Raw genomic sequence first — 27,500 nt, 5'->3', positions numbered from 1 at the left:
CAACACAACACACACACACACACACACACACGAGTGAGAGGCAGAGTCTGCAACACACACACACACACACACACACACACACACACACACACACACACACGGGTGAGAAGCAGAGTCACAACACAACACACACACACACACACGAGTGAGAGGCAAAGTCTGCAACACACACACACACACACACACACACACACACACACACACACACACGGGTGAGAAGCAGAGTCACAACACAACACACACACACACGAGTGAGAGGCAGAGTCTGCAACACACACACACACGAGTGAGAGGCAGAGTCTGCAACGCAACACACACACACACACACACACGGGTGAGAAGCAGAGTCACAACACAACACACACACACACGAGTGAGAGGCAGAGTCTGCAACACACACACACACGAGTGAGAGGCAGAGTCTGCAACGCAACACACACACACACACACACACACACACACACACACACACGGGTGAGAAGCAGAGTCACAACACAACACACACACACACACACGAGTGAGAGGCAGAGTCTGCAACACACACACACACACACACACACACACACACACACACACACACACACACACACACACACACACACACACGAGTGAGAGGCAGAGTCTGCAACACACACACACACACACACACACACACACACACACACACACACACACACACACACACACACACACGAGTGAGAGGCAGAGTCTGCAACACACACACACACACGAGTGAGAGGCAGAGTCTGCAACACACACACACACACACACACACACACACACACACACACACACACACACGGGTGAGAAGCAGAGTCACAACACAACACACACACACACACACGAGTGAGAGGCAGAGTCTGCAACACACACACACGAGTGAGAGGCAGAGTCTGCAACACACACACACACACACACACACACACACGAGTGAGAGGCAGAGTCTGCAACACACACACACACACACACACACACACACACACGGGTGAGAAGCAGAGTCACAACACAACACACACACACACGAGTGAGAGGCAGAGTCTGCAACACACACACACACGAGTGAGAGGCAGAGTCTGCAACGCAACACACACACACACACACACACACACGAGTGAGAGGCAGAGTCTGCAACGCAACACACACACACACACACACACGGGTGAGAAGCAGAGTCACAACACAACACACACACACACACACGAGTGAGAGGCAGAGTCTGCAACACACACACACACACACACACACACACACACACACACACACGAGTGAGAGGCAGAGTCTGCAACACACACACACACACACACACACACACACACACACACACACACACGAGTGAGAGGCAGAGTCTGCAACACACACACACACACACACACACACACACACACACGAGTGAGAGGCAGAGTCTGCAACACACACACACACACACACACACACACACACACACACACACACACACGAGTGAGAGGCAGAGTCTGCAACACACACACACACACACACACACACACACGAGTGAGAGGCAGAGTCTGCAACACACACACACACACACACACACACACACACACACACACACACACACACGAGTGAGAGGCAGAGTCTGCAACACACACACACACACACACACACACACACACACGAGTGAGAGGCAGAGTCTGCAACACACACACACACACACACACACACACACACACACACACGAGTGAGAGGCAGAGTCTGCAACACACACACACACACACACACACACACACACACACACACACACGGGTGAGAGGCAGAGTCTGATAGGGTCAAGAATCAAATACTTGATATAAAATAAAAATGTCGATTCCTCTTCTTGATTCCTTTGAGCATTTCTCTGACTCTAAACCGCTCGAGCGCGAGAGACTCGTGTGTGTCAGGACACTGGACTGCTTGTGTGAGTGTTCTAGCCTGTGGATTTCTGTTACTGATATTCAGCTACAATTAAATGTTACGCAACAAGACTAAATGTGAATGAAATCAAAAGTTTTTTTGCCTTATTGGAATCGAAATTAGGAATCGATAAGAATCGGAATCGTTCAAATTAAAACGACACCCGACAATGAAACTGTCTCCTCTCAAACACCAAATAACAATAAAACCCAAATCATGATACGGCTCATTATGCGCTGCGTGTTTCAGAGCGAAGGAACAGTGTTTATTCACACGCGAGCAGCTCATGATGAAGATCAGCTCATGATGAAGACCAGCTCATGATGAAGACCGGCTCATGATGAAGATCAGCTCATGATGAAGATCAGCTCATGATGAAGACCAGCTCATGATGAAGACCGGCTCATGATGAAGATCAGCTCATGATGAAGATCAGCTCATGATGAAGATCAGCTCATGATGAAGATCAGCTCATGATGAAGATCAGCTCATGATGAAGACCAGCTCATGATGAAGACCGGCTCATGATGAAGATCAGCTCATGATGAAGATCAGCTCATGATGAAGACCAGCTCATGATGAAGATCAGCTCATGATGAAGACCAGCTCATGATGAAGATCAGCTCATGATGAAGACCGGCTCATGATGAAGATCAGCTCATGATGAAGACCAGCTCATGATGAAGACCAGCTCATGATGAAGATCAGCTCATGATGAAGACCGGCTCATGATGAAGATCAGCTCATGATGAAGACCAGCTCATGATGAAGACCGGCTCATGATGAAGACCAGCTCATGATGAAGACCAGCTCATGATGAAGATCAGCTCATGATGAAGACCAGCTCATGATGAAGACCAGCTCATGATGAAGATCAGCTCATGATGAAGACCGGCTCATGATGAAGATCAGCTCATGATGAAGACCGGCTCATGATGAAGATCGGCTCATGATGAAGATCGGCTCATGATGAAGACCGGCTCATGATGAAGAGCAGCTCATGATGAAGATCAGCTCATGATGAAGACCGGCTCATGATGAAGATCAGCTCATGATGAAGACTGGCTCATGATGAAGATCAGCTCATGATGAAGATCAGCTCATGATGAAGATCGGCTCATGATGAAGACCAGCTCATGATGAAGATCAGCTCATAATGAAGACCGGCTCATGATGAAGACCAGCTCATGATGAAGACCAGCTCATGATGAAGACCAGCTCATGATGAAGACCAGCTCATGATGAAGATCAGCTCATGATGAAGATCAGCTCATGATGAAGATCGGCTCATGATGAAGACCGGCTCATGATGAAGACCGGCTCATGATGAAGACCAGCTCATGATGAAGACCAGCTCATGATGAAGACCGGCTCATGATGAAGATCGGCTCATGATGAAGACCGGCTCATGATGAAGACCGGCTCATGATGAAGATCAGCTCATGATGAAGATCGGCTCATGATGAAGATCAGCTCATGATGAAGATCAGCTCATGATGAAGACCGGCTCATGATGAAGACCAGCTCATGATGAAGATCAGCTCATGATGAAGACCGGCTCATGATGAAGATCAGCTCATGATGAAGATCAGCTCATGATGAAGATCAGCTCATGATGAAGACCGGCTCATGATGAAGACCAGCTCATGATGAAGATCAGCTCATGATGAAGATCAGCTCATGATGAAGATCAGCTCATGATGAAGACCGGCTCATGATGAAGATCAGCTCATGATGAAGACCGGCTCATGATGAAGACCGGCTCATGATGAAGACCAGCTCATGATGAAGACCGGCTCATGATGAAGATCAGCTCATGATGAAGACCGGCTCATGATGAAGATCAGCTCATGATGAAGATCAGCTCATGATGAAGATCAGCTCATGATGAAGACCGGCTCATGATGAAGATCAGCTCATGATGAAGACCGGCTCATGATGAAGATCAGCTCATGATGAAGATCGGCTCATGATGAAGATCAGCTCATGATGAAGATCGGCTCATGATGAAGACCAGCTCATGATGAAGACCAGCTCATGATGAAGACCGGCTCATGATGAAGATCGGCTCATGATGAAGACCGGCTCATGATGAAGATCGGCTCATGATGAAGATCGGCTCATGATGAAGATCAGCTCATGATGAAGATCAGCTCATGATGAAGACCGGCTCATGATGAAGACCAGCTCATGATGAAGATCAGCTCATGATGAAGACCGGCTCATGATGAAGATCAGCTCATGATGAAGATCAGCTCATGATGAAGATCAGCTCATGATGAAGATCAGCTCATGATGAAGACCAGCTCATGATGAAGATCAGCTCATGATGAAGACCGGCTCATGATGAAGACCAGCTCATGATGAAGACCAGCTCATGATGAAGACCAGCTCATGATGAAGACCAGCTCATGATGAAGATCAGCTCATGATGAAGACCGGCTCATGATGAAGACCGGCTCATGATGAAGACCAGCTCATGATGAAGACCAGCTCATGATGAAGATCAGCTCATGATGAAGATCAGCTCATGATGAAGACCGGCTCATGATGAAGATCAGCTCATGATGAAGATCAGCTCATGATGAAGATCAGCTCATGATGAAGACCAGCTCATGATGAAGATCAGCTCATGATGAAGACCGGCTCATGATGAAGATCAGCTCATGATGAAGATCAGCTCATGATGAAGACCGGCTCATGATGAAGACCAGCTCATGATGAAGACCAGCTCATGATGAAGATCAGCTCATGATGAAGACCGGCTCATGATGAAGATCGGCTCATGATGAAGACCAGCTCATGATGAAGACCAGCTCATGATGAAGATCAGCTCATGATGAAGACCGGCTCATGATGAAGATCAGCTCATGATGAAGATCAGCTCATGATGAAGATCAGCTCATGATGAAGATCAGCTCATGATGAAGATCAGCTCATGATGAAGACCAGCTCATGATGAAGATCAGCTCATGATGAAGATCGGCTCATGATGAAGATCGGCTCATGATGAAGATCGGCTCATGATGAAGACCAGCTCATGATGAAGATCAGCTCATGATGAAGATCAGCTCATGATGAAGACCAGCTCATGATGAAGACCAGCTCATGATGAAGATCAGCTCATGATGAAGACCAGCTCATGATGAAGACCAGCTCATGATGAAGACCAGCTCATGATGAAGACCAGCTCATGATGAAGACCAGCTCATGATGAAGATCAGCTCATGATGAAGATCAGCTCATGATGAAGACCAGCTCATGATGAAGACCAGCTCATGATGAAGACCAGCTCATGATGAAGATCGGCTCATGATGAAGACCGGCTCATGATGAAGATCGGCTCATGATGAAGACCGGCTCATGATGAAGATCAGCTCATGATGAAGACCTGCTCATGATGAAGATCAGCTCATGATGAAGATCAGCTCATGATGAAGATCGGCTCATGATGAAGATCGGCTCATGATGAAGATCGGCTCATGATGAAGACCAGCTCATGATGAAGATCGGCTCATGATGAAGATCGGCTCATGATGAAGACCGGCTCATGATGAAGACCGGCTCATGATGCAGACCGGCTCATGATGAAGATCAGCTCATGATGAAGATCAGCTCATGATGAAGACCAGCTCATGATGAAGATCAGCTCATGATGAAGACCGGCTCATGATGAAGACCGGCTCATGATGAAGATCAGCTCATGATGAAGACCGGCTCTGAACTTTTACAGTGTAAAAGTATCCTCAACTTATGTTTATGTTTATCACAGACATTATTTTACTCATAAATTAAAGAAAAAACCTCATCATAAAAACCCTTGGAAAATCTGAAAGGAACCAGTGTGGGATTATCTTCCGGGTTAGGGTTAGGGTCAGGGTCAGGGTTAGAGTCAGGGTAAGGGTCAGGGTCAGGGTCAGGATAAGGGTTAGGGTTAGGGTTAGGTTAGGTCACGCCTGCAGGAAGAGGGAGAATCCCGGCGGCTTTCTGTCAAAATACACGTTTGATGGTTGAACATTTGAAATGAAAAAAAATTAAGCCATTAATATTAGTATTGTAATTTTACAGTTTTATTAAAGTAAAATTTAAACATTTATTAAATAGTAAAATTAAAGTATTATTATTATTATCTTTTTTTTTCATTTTTCGTTTTTAAGTTATTAATTTATTTAGTAATTTAGTAATAATAATAATATTTCTGTAGCCATTTTGATATATAATCACAACATTTTGGCCAAAATGTGCAGCCCTACAATCTAACTAGATTTTTAAATGCATTTTAATGCCCTGCACATTAAATAAAAGCAAGTAGATACATAAAAAAAACACATGATTGAGAACATTTCAGTGCATACCGAGGCGGCTCACGCGTTTGAACCAGCTTTAGGAGCGTCTCACATCACGACATCACACGAGTGTCAAAACCACAGCATGAGATTCACATCTGATCAAGTGCAGGCTTCAACCTCCAATCAGAGAGGTTTGCTGAGCGTGAGAGAGAAGAACACCCGTCGAGCTGCACACACACACACCGCTGCGCCTGAGCAACACCAGCACAGCAACACAGCCGTCTGATTGGTGGAGGCCGCCGAACATCTGTGTGTTGAGAGTGTGTTAGCGTGAAGAACGCGGCGTGAGACCGACTACTGTCGAGCCGCTTCACCCGATGATGTGAATATGTGAACACACTACAGTCTAAACCGTCAGTTCTAGTTTACCACAGTTTGTTAACTGAGTTTCTTTGTGTGTGCTTATATTATTATTCACTATCAGTCGCCATGCACTCACACTACATAAATGCAGAATCATTCTCTCGTTAGGGTGATTATTGACGTTTTAATCAGGCTAGTCGTCCAGCTAGTTGTTTCACTCGCCCCTTCAAAAACTCCACTCGTCCCGGACAAGCGTTAATGTCGAGCCCTGTATATCACATCCTTTAAATTAATATTTTTAGCTAACAGTGATTTTGTAGATTTCTGGAATACATCACCTAGACAGTGGAAACGATGTGTATAGGTCAGGGTTAGGGTCAGGGTCAGGGTCAGGGTCAGGGTTAGAGTCAGTGTCAGGGTCAGGGTCAGGGTTAGAGTCAGTGTCAGGGTCAGGGTAAGGGTTAGAGTCAGTGTCAGGGTTAGGGTTAGGGTTAGAGTCAGGGTCAGGGTCAGGGTCAGGGTTAGAGTCAGGGTAAGGGTCAGGGTTATCTTCATGTTCAGTTTCAGGACAGCAGAAGCTCGTCTGACAGCAGATTTTTCCCAAGTCAAAACCCAAACGCTTTGGCCGTGGGCACGCAGCACAACAAAAGCAGCCTACCCAGCATGCACTGCTGTGGGCAAGGCGTTATGTGCCATCGCAGGCGATCCGGTGCCGACGAACAACACCCTATTGATCAGCTTCTGGGCTGTGAACTCTCTTTAAGAGCTCCATTACTCCAGCTCTCGTGTTATTCTGGACACACACGTCCAGCTAGGCCCGAACAGCGCTCCATATTATGTTTTCTGCGATATATATTGCGATATAAATCAATTTCACCAGATGATTTGAATACCTCTATTTGAAAATAATGAATCATTCTAGAACAATCAGGGTGATTGTGTAGAGGAGTGAATCTGCACAGACAATAACAAACACATTACAAGCGCAGATAATCCAGCAGAAGAAAGAGACAGCTGAAATAAGCAGTGCTGTCCCTTTAAGACGAGCGGATGCACACATGATCGCGATGCCGATGCTACATGATATATGTGGTGTAGGATGTACACACGTAAACTCGGCCTCATGGGAATCAGGCGTGAGCAGATGTGGAGGACGCAGAGGTTTCGCTCGCAGGTGAAGATCAATGATCCAGGCAGTGAACGGGCAATGAGGAACAGAAAGTTGTTTGATGAGAAACAAATGAAGGAAGTGAGTTTTTGCACTTACCCATGATTCCACAGGAGAGGAGGGCCTGGCTCATGGCTGGCGGCTCATGCTGTGGAAACACACGCACAGATCAGAGGGAAAACTCTACAATGCCAGTAAATCTGTGCGACTAAACAATGTCTATCATCAGCCATCGGCTAATAAATTCTTAGATTTTTCTCGCCAGTGTGTGTGTGTGTGTGTGTGTGTGTGTTAGAGGCTAAGCACAAGTTCAGCATAGATATATTTTGAGAGTTTCGCTCTCCGTCAAGCGATCTGTTTCAGTTCAGCTCAATGGATGCGCAGCGTATCTGTATTTGACAACTGTAAACTCTGGTGTGAAGGCGCAAGACTCACTGTGTTTCTCACACACACACACACACACACACACACACACACAGAGAGAGAGAGAGAGAGAGAGTCTTACAGACCACGCAGAATCGACAAGCTACATGTAGACCATATTCTGTGTTGTATTTTCCTGTCAAAATAACGGAGTTCATCTGGAATTATTCAGCTTTTAGGAACAAGCAGAAGACACGCCTTGGGGAGGATCCCCTTCTCCGGGAGTGGGCGGAGCTAATGCGCAAATGGCTAAATCTCATTGGCTGGCGCTCGTCTATTACCGTCCCTGTTTTCAGCAAATCAGTTCGAGCGAACGCTGACAACGTGATTAATACTCATGAACCCAGCAGCTCATCAATCCTTAGTGCGTCCTATATTGTTATTAGTAGTAGTATTATTATCTTTTAAAAATAATTACTATTATCCTTTTTTTTTATTTTATTTTTTACAGAAACACTGAATGACCAACAACATCTTAAGCAGCACCAGTCCTGAGTTCAGTTAAAATTACAAATATGCATTCATACATGGTTACCAAGTTTTAGTTCCAATTACTAAAGTTCCATCTTTAAATAGTGCTTGATTGTCATAATATCATAATATAATGCGTGATTGACTGATGCTAAGAGTGTACGTTCAGATATTTAAAAAGCTGTGCCATTTTACAAAGATAAGCTGATTTGGTGGAATATATAAGAGTATATCAGTAAATACAGTGGCCAACATTAGAAGTGGATCAAAACCTTCCATCAAAGTTACACATGAATTTTGAACAATACCCGTTCTTGTCTTTTTAGATCCACTTCAAATGTTGACTATTGTATATATATATATATCAGTCTGGCGAGTAAACTAAAAAATGTACTAGCTAATGGCGATTCTATTGCCGAGGTGTGTGTAGTGTTGGAGGAGCAGGACAGAAATCATTGGGACTCGTGTAACACACACACACACACACACACACACACACACACACACACACACACACACACACACTGACTCTCAGGTGACCAGTATCAGTCCGATCGGCCCGTGAAACTGAACTCCAGTAGCGCTCCACAGCGAGTGTCTCTCACGCCACCTGATTCTGGCACTGGTGATGCATTAGCATTAGCATTAGCATTAGCCGCCGCTGTGGGTAAATAACTAGAAGAGTAACAGTAGAGTAAATGCTAAAACTTTCTGTTTAATTTGTCTCACACAAACTTTCCTGAAAACTTTTTTGTCTTGATTTTGTTCTAAATGACGTCACACCAGTTTGTTCTTCCAGTAAAACAATAAATTTTATATTCAACAATATTATTGATCTCCTGCAGTGACACCATTATAAGAGACTGAGCTGAGCTGTCGCTCAAAAATCACGGTTTTCTCCAGAGCGGCTGTATATATATATAAATGAACTAAATTAATAACTTTTACACAACATACATGACCCCTGACTGACCCTCCGCTCAGCGAAGCCCGAGCTCAGATCAGGAGGACCTCGACTCCTCACGCCACAGCGATCATCATCACTCACAGTAAATTATGCATGATGAACCCAGAGGAGCGCTTCTTACCGGCGGCAGAGTCTCTCCGGGTGTTACATCATCCACGGCCTTCTTTTCCAGTGTTTTAGTGTGAATAATTACCATGGCAACACACATCTTTGCCACAGTCCATTCCAGTGCAGGCGAGTTCGAGTGAAGCTCATTCTTCAGAAGTGCAGCGCTGACCCCGGCGACCTCCAGACGACCTCTTGACCCTGGAGAGAGAATGACCCCGGCGACCTCCAGACGACCTCTTGACCCTGGAGAGAGAACAAGAGAGAGACTCGTCAAGCAGCGTAACGTGTTCGAGTTCACCTCAATTACATCAGGGAACAATACACTGATGATGTTTGAAGACACACGCCTGCGCACACACACACACACACCGATAGACTACACACGTGATGCGCACGCGTCAGCATATTCACAGGCTCACGTTTTTGAAGTTTACACAGAGATGATAACTTTTTATTTATTTATTATTATAATTATTCAAAACTTGCACCTTTGATCCTGTTTCAAAGTGTGTGTTCTCGAGCCTCAAACACTGCTGTGCGACTGATCGGCCAGAGCACATTACAAGCTTCTGTTTCTGTGAGAGCGGTGTGTGTTAGCGGTTAATAACTAATGATCTTCACAACGGAAGTGAATCAATCATAACTAACTTTATCTGGACAATAACTTTACTCTAGATCTGCTGTAAAGCCTGAACACTGTTACTGTAATCTCCTGTCATCACTGTGAAGCTGCTGTGAGACTCTATACTGGTAAAGCGCTGTAGACATGAAGGAGACTCGACTCGGCTTCTTGTGTTTATCTTTGAGCAGATCCGACAGCAGCTCGTGATGAAGGTGCCGCTGATGATGAGGAGGAGCTCGTGTTGTGGACTCGAGGTCATGTGATCTGCTGGAAATAAGCCTCACGGTTATCAGAACACACAGTTCCTCCAGTAACTCTGAGCAGATGTGGAGATTTATGGTTACGCTGAGCCATGTTGCTCTTATTTTTCTGTTTTATTTGTTGTTACGCTTGTTATATCTTCTTTTGATCTTGTTGTTCTGTTAGGGTTAGGGTTAGATCAGTAAAATAATCAGATAATTTGATGAAATTTAAGTGAGAAACAAAATAAATCTGATTTTACAGGGACGTATTTATTGTTAACTTGTTAATGCTTTATGATTTATATATTCTTTTGACTAGACATGCTTTTTGATGATTAATACCATTAAAATGGAATCCAGAAAAATAAACAACACAGAATTTAGGAAATATTCAGGAACATGTTACAGACTGCAGATCTAATCGTCCTTTATCGGCGTGTCTGGCGTCGTCAGGCCAGAGGGAGCTAGTAAACAGGACACATGTGCGAGACATGTTTAATGTGGCGTGTGGCGACACACACACACACACACACACACGTCGAGTGTGTCTGATATCTCCCGGGGCTCATGGGACTCGATAAGCCTCTATCTGAAGGGCGAGACTGGCTTCAGCGTCTCGGATACGAGACCCGACATCAAGACCCGCTTCAGGCCAATCAGCGCGCGGCACATCTCCCTCGGGCACAAACAACAGATTACAGGAACTCCATCATCGTTCACTCACGCTCACGTCCAACCCCAGAGACTCGCGTTCACACGAGCAACAGCTGGACTCATTGTTCCCGTCATCCGTCTCTGGGGTTCGGGACACACGTAACTGAATTTATCCAATTTGAAAGGAATTTTATTTATATATGATGGCCTGTAATGAAGTACAAACTATGGAAGCTTGTTTACGCCACAGAATAAAACATAAAAAAGGTAATTGCAACTTTTTATTTCAGAATTGCGTGATATAAAGTCACAATTGAGAGTTATAAAGTCAGAATTACGAGTTATAAAGTCAGAGTTACGTGATCGTTAAGTATATCGTAATACCGGTATCGCCGGTTTTAAATCGCTAATTTGAAAGTGAAACTAAAATGCGCACGTCAGCACGGGCTTTTATAACGGTGCGGAGCAGAGCGAGCGTTTTCACTTAATTCCTATAGGAACACGCACCGTTATTAATGCCCGTGCACATTTTAGTTTCGCTTTTAAATTAGCGCCAATTCGGGGGCGGATTGCTTGAATGGTGAGTTCATTAGCATATCATTCTTAATGAAAAACACAACAATAAAACTTCGCTTAAAAACAAATTCGCTTAAATAGGCGATTTTACATTTCGCTTCGACACCAGACATTCCTCCACCATCTTGTCAGTCAGATCCTCGCTCCTGTGATTAACGAGATCTGATCTGAGCGGCGACTCTCGTTCAGCTCGCGGTTTGTCGAGCAGACACGTTCAGCTTTTAAATGTAGAGTCTGTTCTCTAACTGAACTAAATTTTGTAGATTGTCTTACCAAGAAAAAAATAAATAAATCAATAATCAAATCAACGGTGTGGGCGGTGCCGGTGCGCAAGTGATGTAACCGGTGTTGCTTCTGAACACCGTCAACACCAAGTATCGTAGCAAGCCTAGCGGACGCCAGCCCATCCTGAACATAAATCTTCTCAAAACCAAAAGCGTGAATGGAAAACTCCTCCAGAAAGAGTAAAACCGCAGCGACTCCACCAGCGCCTGCCCGGCAAGGGTTTCAGGGCTTCTGGAAGTTGCAGCGAATCAATTAGTCATATGAGCTTTGCTAGCCGACGCCACCTCGCGTTCGGGCCAAACCAAACTCCACTGGGCGCGTTCACAAGGCCAGCCAACTCTGTGGCAACAGAAACATCACAGATCCAATTGTGAAACACATGTAGAAATGAAGCCAAACAGTGCGAGCCAAGAGTTTATAGTCCGTGGAACACCACAGCTCCTCCGCCAGAGACTCGCACACGCTAACACTGCCAGACCGAGCCGGTTAGCTTACACAATAGCGGCGTAAAGGAGCGAACGCTTTCACAAGACGCAGCTGCCCGACCGCTTAACATAAACACAAAAGAGAGACCGGTTTCTTTTCATTGGAGAAAACCTCACTTTATCCGCACTCCTCTCGCACACGTGAGGCTCTAACACACAGGCCTGTGGGAGTTCGTCCCACCGCTAACGCTGATTAGCAGAGCTCTGGTTAAAGTGTTACCAGGCAATAACTAGCAGAGAGAGACGCTGAAACACACAAAGAAGCATTCATGTGCTCTGCTCTCCACACACACACACGCTGATCACACACACACACACACGCTTGTCTGAACACTGGCGCTCAGAAACATGAGCTAACGACACACACCGTTATCAAATCATCAGTACAACACTGCTTTAAAGGGTTGGCTGACTGCTCCATTATTTACTCACATCATGTGGTTTCATACACAAAAAGAGACGTTTAGAAGAATGTTCACAACGCTCTTTTTTTCAATTTGAAAGGATTTTTTTTTTTTAATGATGGGTTGTAATGAAACACAAACTATGGAAGCTTGTTTCCGCCACAGAATAAAAAAAGTAATTGTGACTTTTTATCTCACAATTCTGATTTTATCTCAGAATTGTGTGATATAAAGTCTGAATTGTGAGATATAAAGTCCGATTTGTGTTATAAAGTCCGAATTGTGAGATATAAAGTCCGAATTGTGAGATATAAAGTCCGAATTGTGAGATATAAAGTCTGAATTGTGAGATATAAAGTCCGAATTGTGTTATAAAGTCCGAATTGTGAGATATAAAGTCCGAATTGTGAGATATAAAGTCCGAATTGTGAGATATAAAGTCCAAATTGTGTTATAAAGTCCGAATTGTGAGATATAAAGTCCGAATTGTGAGATATAAAGTCCGAATTGTGAGATATAAAGTCAGAATTGTGTTATAAAGTCCGAATTGTGAGATATAAAGTCCGAATTGTGAGATATAAAGTCCGAATTGTGAGATATAAAGTCCGAATTGTGTTATAAAGTCCGAATTGTGAGATATAAAGTCCGAATTGTGTTATAAAGTCCGAATTGTGAGATATAAAGTCCGAATTGTGAGATATAAAGTCCGAATTGTGAGATATAAAGTCCGAATTGTGAGATATAAAGTCCGAATTGTGAGATATAAAGTCCGAATTGTGAGATATAAAGTCCGAATTGTGAGATATAAAGTCCGAATTGTGAGATATAAAGTCCGAATTGTGAGATATAAAGTCAGAATTGTGAGATATAAAGTCCGAATTGTGAGATATAAAGTCCGAATTGTGTTATAAAGTCCGAATTGTGAGATATAAAGTCCGAATTGTGAGATATAAAGTCCGAATTGTGAGATATAAAGTCCGAATTGTGAGATATAAAGTCAGAATTGTGAGATATAAAGTCAGAATTGTGAGATATAAAGTCAGAATTGTGAGATATAAAGTCAGAATTGTGAGATATAAAGTCAGAATTGTGAGATATAAAGTCAGAATTGTGAGATATAAAGTCCGAATTGTGAGATATAAAGTCCGAATTGCGTGATATAAAGTCAGAATTGTGTGATATAAAGTCCGAATTGTGAGATATAAAGTCCGAATTGTGAGATATAAAGTCAGAATTGCGAGATATAAAGTCAGAATTGTGAGATATAAAGTCAGAATTGTGAGATATAAAGTCAGAATTGTGAGATATAAAGTCAGAATTGTGAGATATAAAGTCAGAATTGTGAGATATAAAGTCAGAATTGTGAGATATAAAGTCAGAATTGTGAGACATAAAGTAGATATAAAGAGATATAAAAGATTGTTCCATTATTTACTCACATCATGTGGTTTATACACGAAAAGAGACGTTTAGAAGAAAGTTCACGACGCTCTTTTCCGCTGAAAGGAAGTATAAAAACGACAGTCCATATGAGGCTTTTTCTGAATAGAATTTTAGGTTGTTTTTCACTCCGATCTCATGCCGCACATTTCAACAAATGCATGAGTAATAAACGTGAGCTTGGCTTATATTCAGATGTCCCACAATGCATTGTGAATATCTGAGCGCTACAATGAAGGGGATGATTTAAGTCTAAAAGAGATGACATCTTAAATCTCAGTCTGTTTCACACAGAGAGCATGAGCGCGACAGCATCCGTCTCTATGCAGCTTCATCGAGCGGGAAGAGGAGTAATGAACATTTAAAACTGGATCGGTTCTCTAGGATAAAGCTCATCAGTGGCCGTTCCCAGATCTCCCGGTCATCTCCGTGATTCATGATCTCATGAAGCGCTTCCGCTCTCGGCCTGATGTCAACATGCAGAGAATATGGAACTGGCAATAACTGGAAACCAGCGGCTCATAAAGAGTGTCTTGTGACTCATCATGGGAACTTCCACTGTGGTGCGCGTCCTCGGCCGCATGCGTTACGTGACCCAGTTATCAAAACACACACGCAGCGCAAGAGAAGTGCAATCGCACAAGTCCAAAGGCCTGTCAGCTGATCACACTCAAGACAACGACCAGCATCTCAAGCAGCAGCCCTGATAACACACACACACACACACACACACACACACACACACACACACACACACACACACACACACACACACACACACACACACACACACACACACACACACACACACACACCAGGGGCTTTAAACACTCAATGTGCAAACAAACAATTATGTAAAGATCACAATCAGCCTCTTTTATGTCAGAGGAACAGTAAAACCTGTTCTTTCTGATGATATCAAACAATGACATATCAAGCAGAAACACACAACTATTCACTACTAACACAAACACTAACACTAACACAAACACTAACACAAACACTAACACTAACACTAACACTAACACAACACTACTAACACTACTAACACAAACACTAACACTAACTCAACATAACATGTCGCTCTGTTGCTGAGGCTCCGTAAACACACACTACACTCTTCAGAGAGGCGAAAGACTGTAAGGGTTTCTGTGAGAGCGGTGTGTGTCAGCGGTTAATAACTAATGATCTTCACAACGGAAGTGAATCAATCATAACTAACTTTATCTGGACAATAACTTTATTCTAGATCTGCTGTAAAGCCTGAACACTGTTACTGTAATCTCCTGTCATCACTGTGAAGCTGCTGTGAGACTCTATACTGGTAAAGCGCTGTAGACATGAAGGAGACTCGACTAACCCTCAGCCGGCTGGTTTGGTCGTTCACCGTGAAACACACACTCCACACACTGCTCACTACACACACTGCTCACTACACACACTGCTCACTACACACACTGCTCACTACACACACTGCTCACTACACACACTGCTCACTACACACACTGCACACTACACACACACTGCTCACTACACACACTGCTCACTACACACACTGCACACTCCACACACTGCTCACTACACACACTGCTCACTACACACACTGCTCACTACACACTGCTCACTACACACACTGCACACTACACACACACTGCTCACTACACACACTGCTCACTACACACACTGCTCACTACACACACTGCACACTACACACACTGCACACTACACACACTGCTCACTACACACACTGCTCACTACACACACTGCTCACTACACACACTGCACACTACACACACTGCTCACTACACACACTGCTCACTACACACACTGCTCACTACACACACTGCTCACTACACACACTGCACACTACACACACTGCTCACTACACACACTGCTCACTCCACACACTGCACACTACACACACTGCTCACTACACACACTGCTCACTCCACACACTGCACACTACACACACTGCTCACTACACACACTGCTCACTCCACACACTGCACACTACACACACTGCTCACTACACACACTGCTCACTACACACACTGCACACTACACACACTGCTCACTACACACACTGCACACTACACACACTGCACACTACACACACTGCTCACTACACACACTGCTCACTCCACACACTGCACACTACACACACTGCTCACTACACACACTGCTCACTACACACACTGCTCACTACACACACTGCACACTACACACTGCTCACTACACACACTGCACACTACACACTGCTCACTACACACACTGCACACTACACACACACTGCTCACTACACACACTGCTCACTACACACACTGCTCACTAAACACACTGCTCACTACACACACACTGCTCACTACACACACTGCTCACTACACACACTGCTCACTACACACACTGCTCACTACACACACTGCTCACTACACACACTGCTCACTACACACACTGCACACTCCACACACTGCTCACTACACACACTGCTCACTACACACACTGCTCACTACACACACTGCTCACTACACACACTGCACACTCCACACACTGCTCACTACACACACTGCTCACTACACACACTGCTCACTACACACACTGCTCACTAAACACACTGCACACTACACACACTGCTCACTACACACACTGCACACTACACACACTGCTCACTACACACACTGCTCACTAAACACACTGCTCACTACACACACTGCTCACTACACACACTGCTCACTACACACACTGCACACTCCACACACTGCTCACTACACACACTGCTCACTACACACACTGCTCACTACACACACTGCTCACGGGACACTAGCCAGTTGAGCGGAAAATGACGGCGTGAGGTGAGAAACACACACACACACACACACACACTCAGACCGGCAGCGACTGGAGAACTGGCAGATCGTGCTTGAGTTACAGTAACCGAAACCCTCCTGTGAAACTCACACGGGCGCGCTCAGCGAGAAGTGAAAAACCCCTCGTTTGCATGTCAGAGTTACGCTGGTTTAGTGCAGATAACCTGATAAACACAATCAGCTCTCATACAGGCGGCGACTACACACACACACACACACACACACACACACACACTCCTGCTCTGACCACACTCTTCATCTTCATCACACTCGAGTCACAGCTAATAACACTGAGGAGAACACTACACTACCACAGCATACTTCATAGAACACTACACTACCACAGCATACTTCATAGAACACTACACTACCACAGCATACTTCATAGAACACTACACTACCACAGCATACTTCATAGAACACTACACTACCACAGCATTCTTCATAGAACACTACACTACCACAGCATACTTCATAGAACACTACAATACCACAGTATACTTCACAGAACACTACACTACCACAGCATACTTCATAGAACACTACACTACCACAGCATACTTCATAGAACCACAGCATTCTTCATAGAACACTACACTACCACAGCATACTTCATAGAACACTACACTACCACAGCATTCTTCATAGAACACTACACTACCACAGCATACTTCATAGAACACTACACTACCACAGCATTCTTCATAGAACACTACACTACCACAGCATACTTCATAGAACACTACACTATCAAAGTATATTTCATAGAACACTACCACAGCATTCTTCACAGAACACTACACTACCACAGCATACTTCATAGAACCACAGCATTCTTCATAGAACACTACACTACCACAGCATACTTCATAGAACCACAGCATTCTTCATAGAACACTACACTACCACAGCATACTTCATAGAACCACAGCATTCTTCATAGAACACTACACTACCACAGCATACTTCATAGAACACTACACTACCACAGCATTCTTCATAGAACACTACACTACCACAGCATACTTCATAGAACACTACACTACCACAGCATTCTTCATAGAACACTACACTACCACAGCATACTTCATAGAACACTACACTATCAAAGTATATTTCATAGAACACTACCACAGCATTCTTCACAGAACACTACACTACCACAGCATACTTCATAGAACCACAGCATTCTTCATAGAACACTACACTACCACAGCATACTTCATAGAACCACAGCATTCTTCACAGAACACTACACTACCACAGCATACTTCATAGAACCACAGCATTCTTCATAGAACACTACACTACCACAGCATACTTCATAGAACACTACACTACCACAGCATTCTTCATAGAACACTACACTACCACAGTATACTTCATAGAACCACAGCATACTTCATAGAACACTACACTACCACAGCATTCTTCATAGAACACTACACTACCACAGCATACTTCATAGAACACTACACTACCACAGCATACTTCATAGAACACTACACTACCACAGCATACTTCATAGAACACTACACTATCAAAGTATACTTCATAGAACACTACACTACCACAGTATACTTCATAGAACACTACACTACCACAGCATACTTCATAGAACACTACACTATCAAAGTATACTTCATAGAACACTACACTACCACAGTATACTTCATAGAACCACAGTATACTTCATAGAACACTACACTATCAAAGTATACTTCATAGAACACTACACTACCACAGCATACTTCATAGAACACTACACTACCACAGCATACTTCATAGAACACTACACTATCAAAGTATACTTCATAGAACCACAGCATACTTCATAGAACACTACACTACCACAGCATACTTCATAGAACACTACACTACCACAGCATTCTTCATAGAACACTACACTATCAAAGTATACTTCATAGAACCACAGCATACTTCATAGAACACTACACTATCACAGCATTCTTCATAGAACACTACACTATCAAAGTATACTTCATAGAACACTACACTATCACAGCATTCTTCATAGAACACTACACTACCACAGCATACTTCATAGAACACTACACTACCACAGCATACTTCATAGAACCACAGCATACTTCATAGAACACTACACTACCACAGCATACTTCATACTTCAATTACATTGAATAGTCTAACATACTGAATAGTCTAAAAATACTGCATACTATAAAACTCTACAATATCAAAATATACTTTATACTTCAATTATATTGAACACTCAAATACTGAATACTCTAAAAATACTACAATAGCAAGATACACTTCATTCTTCAATTATATAGAATAGGCTACTCTAAAATACTGAATACACTAAAATACTGAATTCTATAAAATACTAAACTTTCAATACACTTAATTCTTCAATTATATAGAATACATAAATACTGAATACTCTGGAAATACTACAAAATCAAATACACTTCATTCTTCAACTAAGTTACACAGAATACTAATGAATACTCTTAAAACACTGAATAATAGTTTTTCAGCGGGTTTCTGAAGTTTATTGGAGTTTTCAGTTCTCAGTTCGAGCCGAACAGGGTTTAAGCTTTAACTTTGATCGTAAGTTTTGAGTTTTGAAAAGTTTATTTGTGTAATTATGATCGTTGAGAGAAACTGACTGACTTTAGCTCGGTGTTTCCCAGCGCTCGGGGAACAAAAGCTACTGACGTCCGCGAGCGTCGCGGGAAACTCACGCACTCACGAGCCCGCGAAACATCGGGAAACACACTGCAGATTAGTCCATTACTTCACGGTAAATACTCACGGGACAGCGAGCGGCGGGTCGGATCGGTAAATACTCACGGGACAGCGAGCGGCGGGCCGGATCGGTAAATACGCTCCTTCAGATCATCTTCATCCCGCGGCCGCACACGCACGGAGAGCCGCGGGGGAACACGGAACCGCAGCCCGGCACAAAACACACACAAACACACTTCTAAACTCCTTCAACCAAGCGAGAACTGTATTACTATACACAGAAACATCACTTACGATACCTGACGAAGGTAAACTCGGATATGATTACTATTTAATATTGAACCGAAGAGGCTGCACCCCCGCGTCTGAATGGACTCGCCCAAGCCGTCACACAATATTACTACGCATTACAACAACTAATTCACACACACACACACACACACACACACAACACGGAAAGTTAGCCTCACCCTGTTCAATCAATCTGATTTATGAACGAGTTCACACTACATCTTTCTAATAATAAAAAAGTAGTCTATACCAGCATGATGCTTTGATAAATGGGTAGTTAAAATGTCAACAGACATGAGATTTTACTTGATAATTGTATATGGATGCATAAAGGAAAGTAGATCTTGGTGAAAGTCTTTTTAATCACATTTTGTCATCTTCATTGGTCCTGCAGTGAGACCAGTGGATTCTGACACTCATGGGTTATAATAGGATTTTTCCCAGTCCTGATCCCGGTTTATCACAGTTGTACATGAGACTGTTTTCCCACCATCATCGTTAAGAGCCAATGATGAAGATCCAGGCCTGTGTCAAGTCAAGTCAGCTTTATTTATACAGCGCTTTTCACAATACAGTGTTTCAGAGCAGCTTTACAGAGATAACAGGAAATAATGCAACCGTTTGTTTCCAGAAGAAAACAGCGTCTCAGTCCTCATGAGTGACACACACACACACACACACACACACACACATCCCCAGAATACACACGCTCACTAACAGTGGAAACTACACTGGATCAGTTCTTAAATCAAGAACGCAGGGCCTGGTTTCACAGACAGGGTTTAGATTAAGCCAGGATTAGACCTCAGTTCAATCAGCTTTTGTAAACATGCCTCAGATAAAAACATGACTGTGGCACTGACATATTTTAAGATGCTTTATTAATAAGATATTTAGTCTGGGACTAGATTAGTCCTGGTGTGTGAGACAGCATTACAGCCCCTGGACACTAAACCCGAGGATAACACACCGAACGGGGAACGCTGTACCTGAGCCTCTGAGAGCGGCACTGTGTGTGTGTGTGTGTGTGTGTGTGTGTGTGTGTGTGTGTGTGGGTGTGTGTGTGTGTGTTTGGGTGTGTGTGTGTGTGTGTGTGTGTGGCTTCTGTGATAGTGAAGCTGGTGAAGTTCAGATGTGGGAAAATTACACACCCTGTCTAGTTACCTAGATCCCTGAGATATACACACACACACACACACTCTCAACAGGAACACCTGAGGTACACACACACACACACACCATCTACACTACAGGAACACCTGAGGTCCACTCTCTCACACACGCACACCATCTACAGGAACACCTGAGGTCCACTCTCATACACACACACACACACACACACACACCATCTAGAGGAACACCTGAGGTACACACACACACACACACACACACCATCTAGAGGAACACATGAGAACTGCTGCGCTTCATCATACAGCACTGAACATCATATCTGATGAAGATGAGGAGATCATGCAGTGTGTGTCTGAGCTCAGTGGAGTGTGTGTGTGTGTGTGTGTGTGTGTGTGTGTCTGAGCTCAGCGCAGTGTGTGTGTGTGTCTGAGCTCAGAGGAGTGTGTGTGTGTGTGTGTGTCTGAGCTCAGCGGAGTGTGTGTGTGTGTGTCTGAGCTCAGAGGAGTGTGTGTGTGTGTGTGTGTGTGTGTGTGTGTGTGTGTGTCTGAGCTCAGCGGAGTGTGTGTGTGTGTCTGAGCTCAGAGGAGTGTGTGTGTGTGTGTGTGTGTGTGTGTGTGTCTGAGCTCAGCGGAGTGTGTGTGTGTGTGTCTGAGCTCAGCGCAGTGTGAGTGTGTGTGTGTCTGAGCTCAGCGGAGTGTGTGTGTGTGTGTGTGTGTCTGAGCTCAGCGGAGTGTGTGTGTGTGTGTGTGTGTCTGAGCTCAGCGGAGTGTGTGTGTGTGTGTGTGTGTCTGAGCTCAGCGCAGTGTGAGTGTGTGTGTGTGTGTGTCTGAGCTCAGCGGAGTGTGTGTGTGTGTGTGTGTGTGTGTCTGAGCTCAGCGGAGTGTGTGTGTGTGTGTCTGATGTGAGCGGAGTGTGTGTGTGTCTGAGCTCAGCGGAGTGTGTGTGTGTGTCTGAGCTCAGCGGAGTGTGTGTGTGTGTCTGAGCTCAGCGGAGTGTGTGTGTGTGTCTGAGCTCAGCGGAGTGTGTGTGTGTGTGTCTGATGTGAGCGGAGTGTGTGTGTGTCTGAGCTCAGCGGAGTGTGTGTGTGTGTCTGAGCTCAGCGGAGTGTGTGTGTGTGTCTGAGCTCAGCGGAGTGTGTGTGTGTGTGTGTCTGATGTGAGCGGAGTGTGTGTGTGTCTGAGCTCAGCGGAGTGTGTGTGTGTGTCTGAGCTCAGCGGAGTGTGTGTGTGTGTGTCTGATGTGAGCGGAGTGTGTGTGTGTCTGAGCTCAGCGGAGTGTGTGTGTGTGTCTGAGCTCAGCGGAGTGTGTGTGTGTGTCTGAGCTCAGCGGAGTGTGTGTGTGTGTCTGAGCTCAGCGGAGTGTGTGTGTGTGTCTGAGCTCAGCGGAGTGTGTGTGTGTGTGTCTGAGCTCAGCGGAGTGTGTGTGTGTGTGTCTGATGTGAGCGGAGTGTGTGTGTGTCTGAGCTCAGCGGAGTGTGTGTGTGTGTCTGAGCTCAGCGGAGTGTGTGTGTGTGTCTGAGCTCAGCGGAGTGTGTGTGTGTGTCTGAGCTCAGCGGAGTGTGTGTGTGTGTGTGTGTGTGTCTGAGCTCAGCGGAGTGTGTGTGTGTGTGTCTGATGTGAGCGGAGTGTGTGTGTGTCTGAGCTCAGCGGAGTGTGTGTGTGTGTCTGAGCTCAGCGGAGTGTGTGTGTGTGTCTGAGCTCAGCGGAGTGTGTGTGTGTGTCTGAGCTCAGCGGAGTGTGTGTTCCGGCGCTCCCGCTCCCGCTCCCGCTCCACGGATCTCCAGAGCGCTCGGATGTTCCCCTCGCCGAAGCCCGAGGCTCCTCTCCGCTCGATGAGCTCCAGGAAGAAGGAGTTCTCTCCGAACAAGGGCTTCGTGAACACCTGGAGCAGGAGCCTGCACACACACACACACACACACACACTAAATCAGTCAACATCTCGATTTGACAGAATGAAGAAGAGGTGTATTCACACACACACACACACACACACACACACACACACACACACACACACACACACACACACACACACACACACACACGCACACACACACGCACACACACACACACACACACACACACACACACACACACACACACACACTGCTGAGAGCTACAGAGCAGAGAGTGACGGATCGCTGAGACTGGATGGTGTGTGTGTGTGTGTGTGTAAATCACACCTATACTGTTATACTGTTATTTATACCATGGTCTGGGTGAATACTCGATTCTGATTGGCTGCAGGGTGTCCATTAAAAAGTGATAATGTACACCTAGGAAAGGCGTCCCGTCAGTTTGCCTGATGACAGTATAAATGACTGCGCTGGCTCAAACCAAAGTCCTTTATATAGTTCTACTGAGGATTGAGGAAGTGGCATGTCTCATATAAATTGTCTCTGCTCAAACTCACTGGTCAACGGCTGCGGTCGGGTCGCTTGGCCACGCCTGTATACGGGAGATATTAAATAGTGCGCTCGACTTAATAAATAAAAACCCTCACGATTTTTACTCTAAAACACATTAAAGTATTATTAATTGATTAAATATTTCTTTCTTTCGTAAGTGACCATGGTATAAGCGGGATAATGCCCTTCGAGGTGTCCATTATCAGGTATTAATGGTCTTCCGCTGCGCGTCGGACAGTTCACGCCTCGCCGTCGTCCATTAATACCTGATAATGGACACCTCGTCGGGCATTAACCCTAACCTATTGTATTGACAACACATCAATTAAATATTTACCATCTTATATTCTGCAAAATTGGACGTTTTTAAATAAACACTGACAAAAGCTGCACAAGTGTCAGTGCAGGAGGATATGATGATGTGCTGTATAGCCCTGATATGAGGGATCACCTGGGTTTAGGCCTGTATCTCTATAAAGAAAGCTCATATAAGCGGGGGAACAGGATTCCTGCGTGTCAGTATCCCTGATCACTGGATCTCGAGGAGTGAGGAACTCTATATCGAGTCCGAGCTTTAGTTCACAGTATCCCTGATCACTGGATCTCGAGGAGTGAGGAACTCTATATCGAGTCCGAGCTTTAGTTCACAGTATCCCTGATCACTGGATCTCGAGGAGTGAGGAACTCTATATCGAGTCCAAGCTTTAGTTCACAGTATCCCTGATCACTGGATCTCGAGGAGTGAGGAACTCTATATCGAGTCCGAGCTTTAGTTCACAGTATCCCTGATCACTGGATCTCGAGGAGTGAGGAACTCTATATCGAGTCCAAGCTTTAGTTCACAGTATCCCTGATCACTGGATCTCGAGGAGTGAGGAACTCTATATCGAGTCCGAGCTTTAGTTCACAGTATCCCTGATCACTGGATCTCGAGGAGTGAGGAACTCTATATCGAGTCCAAGCTTTAGTTCACAGTATCCCTGATCACTGGATCTCGAGGAGTGAGGAACTCTATATCGAGTCCAAGCTTTAGTTCACAGTATCTCTGATCACTGGATCTCGAGGAGTGAGGAACTCTATATCGAGTCCAAGCTTTAGTTCACAGTATCCCTGATCACTGGATCTCGAGGAGTGAGGAACTCTATATCGAGTCCGAGCTTTAGTTCACAGTATCCCTGATCACTGGATCTCGAGGAGTGAGGAACTCTATATCGAGTCCGAGCTTTAGTTCACAGTATCTCTGATCACTGGATCTCGAGGAGTGAGGAACTCTATATCGAGTCCGAGCTTTAGTTCACAGTATCCCTGATCACTGGATCTCGAGGAGTGAGGAACTCTATATCGAGTCCGAGCTTTAGTTCACAGTATCCCTGATCACTGGATCTCGAGGAGTGAGGAACTCTATATCGAGTCCAAGCTTTAGTTCACAGTATCCCTGATCACTGGATCTCGAGGAGTGAGGAACTCTATATCGAGTCCAAGCTTTAGTTCACAGTATCCCTGATCACTGGATCTCGAGGAGTGAGGAACTCTATATCGAGTCCGAGCTTTAGTTCACAGTATCCCTGATCACTGGATCTCGAGGAGTGAGGAACTCTATATCGAGTCCAAGCTTTAGTTCACAGTATCCCTGATCACTGGATCTCGAGGAGTGAGGAACTCTATATCGAGTCCAAGCTTTAGTTCACAGTATCCCTGATCACTGGATCTCGAGGAGTGAGGAACTCTATATCGAGTCCAAGCTTTAGTTCACAGTATCCCTGATCACTGGATCTCGAGGAGTGAGGAACTCTATATCGAGTCCAAGCTTTAGTTCACAGTATCCCTGATCACTGGATCTCGAGGAGTGAGGAACTCTATATCGAGTCCGAACTTTAGTTCACAGTATCCCTGATCACTGGATCTCGAGGAGTGAGGAACTCTATATCGAGTCCAAGCTTTAGTTCACAGTATCCCTGATCACTGGATCTCGAGGAGTGAGGAACTCTATATCGAGTCCGAGCTTTAGTTCACAGTATCCCTGATCACTGGATCTCGAGGAGTGAGGAACTCTATATCGAGTCCGAGCTTTAGTTCACAGTATCTCTGATCACTGGATCTCGAGGAGTGAGGAACTCTATATCGAGTCCAAGCTTTAGTTCACAGTATCCCTGATCACTGGATCTCGAGGAGTGAGGAACTCTATATCGAGTCCGAGCTTTAGTTCACAGTATCCCTGATCACTGGATCTCGAGGAGTGAGGAACTCTATATCGAGTCCGAGCTTTAGTTCACAGTATCTCTGATCACTGGATCTCGAGGAGTGAGGAACTCTATATCGAGTCCGAGCTTTAGTTCACAGTATCCCTGATCACTGGATCTCGAGGAGTGAGGAACTCTATATCGAGTCCAAGCTTTAGTTCACAGTATCCCTGATCACTGGATCTCGAGGAGTGAGGAACTCTATATCGAGTCCAAGCTTTAGTTCACAGTATCCCTGATCACTGGATCTCGAGGAGTGAGGAACTCTATATCGAGTCCAAGCTTTAGTTCACAGTATCCCTGATCACTGGATCTCGAGGAGTGAGGAACTCTATATCGAGTCCAAGCTTTAGTTCACAGTATCCCTGATCACTGGATCTCGAGGAGTGAGGAACTCTATATCGAGTCCAAGCTTTAGTTCACAGTATCCCTGATCACTGGATCTCGAGGAGTGAGGAACTCTATATCGAGTCCGAGCTTTAGTTCACAGTATCCCTGATCACTGGATCTCGAGGAGTGAGGAACTCTATATCGAGTCCAAGCTTTAGTTCACAGTATCCCTGATCACTGGATCTCGAGGAGTGAGGAACTCTATATTGAGTCCAAGCTTTAGTTCACAGCATCCCTGATCACTGGATCTCGAGGAGTGAGGAACTCTATATCGAGTCCGAGCTTTAGTTCACAGTATCCCTGATCACTGGATCTCGAGGAGTGAGGAACTCTATATCGAGTCCAAGCTTTAGTTCACAGTATCCCTGATCACTGGATCTCGAGGAGTGAGGAACTCTATATCGAGTCCGAGCTTTAGTTCACAGTATCCCTGATCACTGGATCTCGAGGAGTGAGGAACTCTATATCGAGTCCGAGCTTTAGTTCACAGTATCCCTGATCACTGGATCTCGAGGAGTGAGGAACTCTATATCGAGTCCGAGCTTTAGTTCACAGTATCCCTGATCACTGGATCTCGAGGAGTGAGGAACTCTATATCGAGTCCAAGCTTTAGTTCACAGTATCCCTGATCACTGGATCTCGAGGAGTGAGGAACTCTATATCGAGTCCAAGCTTTAGTTCACAGTATCCCTGATCACTGGATCTCGAGGAGTGAGGAACTCTATATCGAGTCCGAGCTTTAGTTCACAGTATCTCTGATCACTGGATCTCGAGGAGTGAGGAACTCTATATCGAGTCCGAGCTTTAGTTCACAGTATCCCTGATCACTGGATCTCGAGGAGTGAGGAACTCTATATCGAGTCCAAGCTTTAGTTCACAGTATCCCTGATCACTGGATCTCGAGGAGTGAGGAACTCTATATCGAGTCCGAGCTTTAGTTCACAGTATCCCTGATCACTGGATCTCGAGGAGTGAGGAACTCTATATCGAGTCCAAGCTTTAGTTCACAGTATCCCTGATCACTGGATCTCGAGGA

General features: G+C 44.8%; 2 protein-coding genes across 6 annotated transcripts in view; both read right to left on the bottom strand.

Annotated features, from left to right (window-relative positions):
* The window catches only part of fam53b (family with sequence similarity 53 member B), a 23,882-nt gene extending 3,587 nt beyond the window's left edge, over positions 1 to 20,295 (bottom strand). The window contains exons 1-3 of one of the 5 annotated variants that reach the window (XM_079850792.1): positions 20,073 to 20,295; positions 9,711 to 9,940; positions 7,828 to 7,876 (exon numbers count right to left, since the gene is read on the bottom strand). In XM_079850792.1, coding sequence (XP_079706918.1) covers positions 7,828 to 7,876; positions 9,711 to 9,797 — 136 coding nt within the window. In that variant the 5' untranslated portion in view covers positions 9,798 to 9,940; positions 20,073 to 20,295. Of the gene's footprint in view, positions 1 to 7,827; positions 7,877 to 9,710; positions 9,941 to 20,072 lie in introns of those variants that run through there. The other 4 variants (XM_079850793.1, XM_079850795.1, XM_079850794.1 and 1 more) reach the window with 4 other exon arrangements.
* Positions 20,296 to 20,826: 531 nt separating this feature from the next.
* Positions 20,827 to 27,500, bottom strand: part of hpdl (4-hydroxyphenylpyruvate dioxygenase-like) — a 22,539-nt gene continuing 15,865 nt past the window's right edge. The window contains exon 5 of the mRNA XM_079850784.1: positions 20,827 to 23,321. Coding sequence (XP_079706910.1) covers positions 23,126 to 23,321 — 196 coding nt within the window. The 3' untranslated portion in view covers positions 20,827 to 23,125. The remainder of the gene's footprint in view (positions 23,322 to 27,500) is intronic.

The sequence above is a fragment of the Squalius cephalus genome (assembly GCF_949319135.1).
Source record: "Squalius cephalus genome assembly, chromosome: 19".
NCBI classification, from domain to species: domain Eukaryota; kingdom Metazoa; phylum Chordata; class Actinopteri; order Cypriniformes; family Leuciscidae; genus Squalius; species Squalius cephalus.
Note: the sequence above shows the minus strand (reverse complement) of the source record. Positions and strands in the feature narration are given on the sequence as shown.